The sequence below is a fragment of the Saccopteryx bilineata genome, chromosome 6, assembly GCF_036850765.1.
Source record: "Saccopteryx bilineata isolate mSacBil1 chromosome 6, mSacBil1_pri_phased_curated, whole genome shotgun sequence".
NCBI classification, from domain to species: domain Eukaryota; kingdom Metazoa; phylum Chordata; class Mammalia; order Chiroptera; family Emballonuridae; genus Saccopteryx; species Saccopteryx bilineata.
In genome coordinates, this window is record NC_089495.1 from 4503262 (window position 1) to 4510095 (window position 6834).

The 6834-nt window shown below is 47.1% G+C and overlaps 1 protein-coding gene across 1 annotated transcript; it reads left to right on the forward strand.

Moving 5' to 3' along the window:
• The first annotated feature begins 3969 nt into the window (after positions 1 to 3969).
• Positions 3970 to 4795, forward strand: LOC136308406 (alpha-defensin 1-like). The gene is made up of 2 exons (XM_066235747.1): positions 3970 to 4269; positions 4565 to 4795. The coding sequence occupies exons 1-2, from the start codon at positions 4022 to 4024 to the stop codon at positions 4617 to 4619; spliced, it is 303 nt and encodes a 100-aa protein (XP_066091844.1). The 5' UTR covers positions 3970 to 4021; the 3' UTR covers positions 4620 to 4795.
• Positions 4796 to 6834: the final 2039 nt, after the last annotated feature.

The window sequence follows — 6834 nt, forward strand, 5'->3', positions numbered from 1 at the left end:
CAGTGCAGTGAGGGCAGCAGGGCCTCCCAGCCTCTTTGATGCTCCTGTCCCCACCCCTTCGTGGCAGCAGGCATCCCTGGGCTCAGTGTCCACACTTGTTTCATGTTGATAGTGATGATGAGGACCTGGTGTGTGTTCCGTGTGCCATCTGCTTGGGTATTTACCTTCTAGTGTTCAAAGAGGACAAGGACTAGAGCTCTCAGTCAGTGAGCACAGGGAACAACTTTCTTCTGTGTCTGTTGTGGGCCCTGCTCATCTCTGGACGCCCTGACACTTAAACTCAACAGTTTCCTCAATGGAGTGTAGGGTCCAACCTGCAAGTTGAGGGTCTTCACTACCCAGTGGGGGAGGTTTTAATATCTTAGGTTATAGGCTCCTGCGGTGGAGGGGACAGTGACTCAGGCTCAGGTCAGGTGAGCACATGGAACACGATAGAAGGACTTGGTCAGAACAAAACAGTAGGACACAATCGTTAAGGATGTCAGTAGAATCTGTGCTCTTCACCTAAACCACTGACCAGTTACTTAGGTTCTTCTATGAAAATAGCAAAGACAATAAATTTCCAGAGCCCATTATGAGATTTGTGATGTTTTTTATAAAAGTATTAATTTTGTCCTAGCTGTCCGGCCAAGCATGTAGATTTCCCAGATTTGACTTCTGGTCAGGGCACACAAAAGAAGCACCCATCTGCTTCTCCACCCTTCCCCTTCTTGCTTCTCTCTCTCTCTCTCACTTGGTTTCTCTTCCACTTCTGCAGCCTTAGCTCGATTGCAGTGAGTTGTTCACAAGGGCTTAGGATGCCTCCACGTCCTCCTCTTCAGACACTAAGAAGAAATTGGTTGCTGAGCAACTGAGCTACTGCCCAGATGTGGAGAACAGAGGCCCTAGTGGGCTTACTGGGTGGATTTCGGTTAAGGTGCATGAGGAGAGTCTATCTGTACCTCCTCTCCTCTCACTGAATAAGAATATATATATATATATATATATATATATATATATATATATATATATATATATATATAAATTTATGCACAAAGGAAAGTTGACAAGGTAGCTGAGTGATGAGTGAGAACACAGTCCTTCCTCCCTCACTGTCCTACCTCCGTTCTGTGGGAACCTGCACAGCCACATGCTGCCTTTCCTATTTCTTTTCTTTTTAAGAAAATTTGATCTATTGATTTTACGAGAGAGAGCTCATTTACTCTCGTGCACATGAGAGAAGCATCATTTCGCTGTTCTAGCTGTTTCAATTCCTTGTGCACTCATTGGTTGCTTCTCCTACGTGTTCTGACCTGGGACAGACCCACCACCTGAGGGATTCGGGACGATGCTCTACCCACCGAGACAGCTGAGCAGAGCCTCCTTCTCTTCATTCAACACAGGCTTTAGCCTGGACACAGTCATGTCAGCTGGCAAAAACCTGCTTAACTGTTTACTGTTCACCATCCCAGTGTGATGTATGTCACCATTCTTTAAAAACATTTATTTTTTATTGATTTTAGAAAGAAAGGGAGGGAGAGAGAGATAAGAACATCAATCTGTTTCTCCATGTGCTCTGACCGGGGATCGAACCGGCAACCTCTGAGCTTCAGACAATGCACTAACAATCCAGCTATCCGACCAGAGCTAAAGGTCATCAGTCAGTGCTCTCTTATTATCATTAAAGTCTGACAATTTTGTTATTTCTAAACATTTTCATTTATAAGCATAACTCCCATGAGTATATTTTATAAAAACCCACTTGCTATTTCTGTATCCCTTTAGATAAAAGTCTAGGAGGAGATTCCTGGGTCCAAGCACAGGTCTTATACATCTAACAGACATTAATCTATTGTCCTCTGCAGAGCTCACCCTGACATCAGTCACCAAACATATGAGCCACACCACTGCCACCTTCAGGGAAAGGTGTTTAACAGGCCCTGTGATTCCCCAATTTCATCCTCTTTTCTTCCAGCCTGGGCTCTGGGCAGACACGTGTCTCTTAGAAATTCACTAGATATCCCTGAACACCTGCACTCAGAGTGACCAGAAATGACATTTGGACGATTGAAATATAAGGTCTCAGAAGGACTCATTTTTAAATAATAAAAATTACTGTTACTTTTTCATAGTTGTGTTATGCTATTGTTTCACATATCACACTGGGAAGGTGAACACTGTAAACACAGTTACGCAGGTCTGTGCCTGCTGACATGACTGTGTCCAGGCTAAAGCCTGTGTTGAGCAATGAAACAAGGCCCTGGTCAGCTGTCTCGGTGGACAGAACATCGTCCCGGAGCCCTGAGGCGGTGGGTCCGCTCCGGGTCAGGACACGTAGGGGAAGCAACCACTGAATGCACAGGGAACTGGAACATTTAGCAGAGCAGCGAGTTGATGCTTCTGTCATGTGCACGAGAGTAAATGAGCTGTCTCTCATAACATCAAAGGAGCAAATTTTCTTAAAAAGAAGAGAAATAGGAAACGCAGCATGTGGCTGGGCAGGTTCCTGCAGAACAGAGGTAGGACCGTGAGGAAGGAAGGACTGGTTTTTTTTTTATTCAGTGAGAGGAGAGGAGGCCGAGACAGACTCCTGCATGCGCCCTGACTGGAATCCACCGGGCAACCCCACTAGGTCCTAGTCCAGTGATGGGCAATCTTTTGAGCTTGGTGTATCAAAATTCATCAAAAACCGAGCATAACTCAGGTAGTGTGTCACTTCAAGAAAAACGGCCTAAGCAGAAGTCCCAGAACCAGACACTCTGCGCTGGAGTTCTGTTGTTTTGGCCTACAGACCTCCGGCACAGAGTGTCTGCACTACAGCAAATGTTTTTTCCTCACTACTGCACCTGGCCATGCAGGAGCCAAAGATGAAACGCCCTTCTCAACATGCGGCCCCATACTTCTCTGGTATGTGGCCGCATGAGGCTGCCTGTCATCAAAAATAGCTACGTGTGTCAGTGCAGACACGCATGTCATAGGTTCGCCATCAATGTCCTATGCTCTCCCCATCTAGGGTAGTAGCTCTGTTGCCCAGCAACTGATTTTTTTTTCATGACTGAGGAGGAAGACGTGGAGGCATCCTACATCATCGGGGGCAACTAACTCCAATTGAGCCATGGCTGCAGGAGGTGAAGAGAAACTGAGACAGAGAGAGAGAGAGAGAGAGAGAGAGAGAGAGAGAGAGAGAGAGAGAGAAATGAGACAGGAAGGAGTGGAGAAGCAGATGGGCACTTCTTGTTTGTGCACTGACCAGTGTCAAATCTGGGACATCTACGTGCTTGGTCAAACTTTTAGAATAACATCAATAATCTCATAATGAGTCTGCAGGAACTTCATTGTCTTTGCTATTTTCATAGAAGAACCTAAGTAAGTGGTGAGTAGTTTTTGTGATGAGCACAGATTCTACTGACGTCCTTAACACTTGTGTCCTTCTGCTTTGCTCTGACCAACTCCTTTCATTGTGTCCCATGTGCTCATCATACCTGAGCCTGAGGCACTGTCCCCTCCACCACAGGAGGCTATAACCTCAGATATTAAAACTTCCCCCACAGGGTAGTGATGACACTACACTTACAGGTTGGACCCTTCACTCCATTGGTCAACTATTGAGTCTAAGTGTCGGAGTCTCCAGAGATGAGCAGGGTCCCCAAAGACCCAGAAGAATGTAGTTTACTGTTGTTCCCTGTACTCACTGATGGAGAGCTCTAGTCCTTGTCCTCTTTGAACACTAGAAGGTAAATACCCAAGCAGATGGAACACACAGAACACACACCAGGTTCTCATCATCACTATCAACATGAAACAAGTGTGGGTACTGAGCCCAGAGACACATGCTGCCACAGAGGGGTGGGGACAGCAGCATCAAAGAGGCTGGGAGGCCCAGCTGCCCTGGCCCCAGGCCAGTCAGATGCCCCCCCCCCGCACTCACTGCAATGTGGTCGCTGAGCCCCGCCCACCCCACTATAAGTGCAGGCTGGCTCTGCCCTCCCCACCACTCACTCTGCCCTCCCATCCGACCCTTACCTCCAGGGGACTCTCAGCCATGAGGACCCTCGCCCTCCTCGCTGCCCTGCTCCTCCTGGCCTTCCAGGCCCAGGCTGAGCCCCTGCAGGAGACAGCTGACCAGGTACCCACCCAGGACCAGCCTGAGGCCGAGGACCAGGACGTGGCCATCTCCTTCACAGAAGAAGAACGTGTCGCTAGAGAATCTTTAGGTGACACCCACGTGCGAAAGGGTCTGACCCCATCAGAGGGCCTGTCAGAGGAGTTGGAGTCCAGGTCACAGTCGGGGTGGGTTGAGGATGGAGAGAAGCAGGTACCAGGAGGGGTGTGGAGGATGAGGATGGGGCAGAGAATGAGCACGGACGTGATTGACGGGTCAGAGACGGTCATGGGTCTGTGTGACCAACGCAGAGTCAGCCAGTGCTTGTGATTTACACAGACACGTGACCTTTCACCCTAAGCTGGCAGGTGTTGTCTATGGTAAATAGATAGATCACTTTTCAGTGGATGTCCCTGATATAGGGTGTGCCCCCACTCTCTGTGCCCGTTTCCTCCGTGCCTAACCCTCTTCTTTCCTGCGCAGCCCTGCGGAGAGTCACCGTCTGCACGTGCAGAAAAGGTTCATGCAAAAGAAATGAGCGTCACTCTGGAAACTGTACGATCAATGGCCATCTATACAATCTTTGCTGTCGCTGAGCTTTGTGGACCGAGACCAGAGCGTTGTGCTATTCCTGTGAAGACCCAGGAGTGCATTTATTTTCTGTACCTGTCCCTTCTCTTCTTTCTCTCTCCTGAATAAACTTCAAGCATTAAACTCACTGTTTCCCTTTCTATTCTCTCTTCCATTTTTCTTATGTGTGTGGTTCACCCGTATGGAGACTGCAGTCCTTGGATGGTCTACATTAAATTAACTAGCTTTTCCGTCCCAATAATGAACAATTTGAGCATTAAACAACATTAACAAAAACAGCAATATTGAACATAGATCTTTCTATTTTTTTCTCTTTTCTTTTCTTTATAAATTAAATTGAAAGGGTTGACGTTGATCAACCTGAGTACATAGGTTCAGGTAACCATTTCTATAGTATTTGAACTCTTGTCTCCTTGGGAGCCCATATTTGTTATTATTTTCTATCTCCATTTATCTCCCAACAGCTTGTTTCCCACTGTCCACCCTGTCCCTGGGAATCACCACACTATTGTCCCGGGCAATAAGAGAGCCTCTTTTTCCTCTTTTTGGTCCTTTGTGCTCAGTCCCCTTCCCCCCTAGCTGCCCACACTCACTGCCCACAGCTGTCAACCTGCTCCATAAAAATGAACGTAATTCTCATTTGGGACCATTTGAACCTAACACATTCATTGCTTCAAAATGAAACTCAAGTAAAAAACCTTATTGATGCTGACCAGGCGGTGGCGCAGTGGATAGAGTGTTGGACTGGGATGCAGAGGACCCAGGTTCGAGACCCCGAGGTTGCCAACTTGAGCGTGGGCTCATCTGATTTGAGCAAGGCTCACCAGATTAAACCCAAGGTTGCTGGCTCCAGCAAGGGATTACACTGTCTGCTGAAGGCCTGCGGTCAAGGCACATATGAGAAAGCAATCAATGAACAACTAAGGTGTTGCAATGCGCAATGAAAAACTAATGATTGATGCTTCTCATCTCTCTCCGTTCCTGTCTATCCCTCTCTCTGACTCTCTCTCTCTGTCTCTGTAAAACAACAACAACAACAACAACAACAACAAATCCTTTGGAGGGTACTGAAAGGTGTTGTCGACTGAGGAATGGTGGATTCCATGGGCATGTCACTGGCTCTTTCACTGTAAGATGTGTAGAGGCATTCGTATATACAGATACGTTCTAGGATAAGCATGTCATTTAGTTACATGTGCCAGTTTCTAGCTGTATCAACAAGATCGAGTGAATTAATGCTTCAGCGTGTTACCAAAGGATAAGACTAAGAATTATACCAAAAATAGAGTATATTAACCAGCATCGGTGGTCTCAAACAATGACATTGAGCCATTCAGTACAGTGGGTCATGCCCAATGACCAGTGAAATGAATAGTCCCCCCTTGGATGCAGTGGTGAGATTAGTCCAATGACCAGTGCAAGAGTTGATCTAAGCCCTCTCATGTTTTGAAGAGTGCAATCAATTCCCAAGAGACTGCCAGCTTCTACCTCCAGCACACAAAAGCATGAACATATGGAAGACCAGGCTTATCAAAAGTGTTTGGAAAGACACCAAACTCATAAACTACCAACAACAAAAATATGTTTAAATGACATCAAAATCCAAAGTATCTGTACCGAGATTAGAGAAAGGTCCCCCCCCCCCCCCCAAATGATGTATTGGAAATGATCTGTCATTCCTGGGACTAAGACACAATGTCCTGAATTTTGAAATGCATCCTAAAAGTCTATGGAAATAAATCAACCAACTATTTCTGTTTCCAAAACAGATGCTAACATTGAAAGGACATTTTAAGAATATAAACTCAGGCACTCCTTAGTCGTGGAGATGTGTTTTCCCTGCTGACTCATGACAGAAACAAAGCCAGGACTCATTGGGGACAGCAGTTCTTACCTATCAGGTTGGGAAAGGTCCCAAACCTCACAGTCCAGGGAGCAGACTGCTCTCAGCCACTCCAGGTCCCCAGATCCCAGCCCCCAGGGCCGGCAGAAAGTGTGAAGTGTGGTCTTCCCGAGTCACAGCAATGTGCCTGTGGGCAGCTCGGAATGTGGGGGACACAGCTCATCTGTGGTCTCAGGACGGACACCTCGCCTCTTCCTGCTACGCCGTCCATGTCGAGTACCTGTCCTCTTCCTGGTCAGACACGGCGGCCACAGTCCAG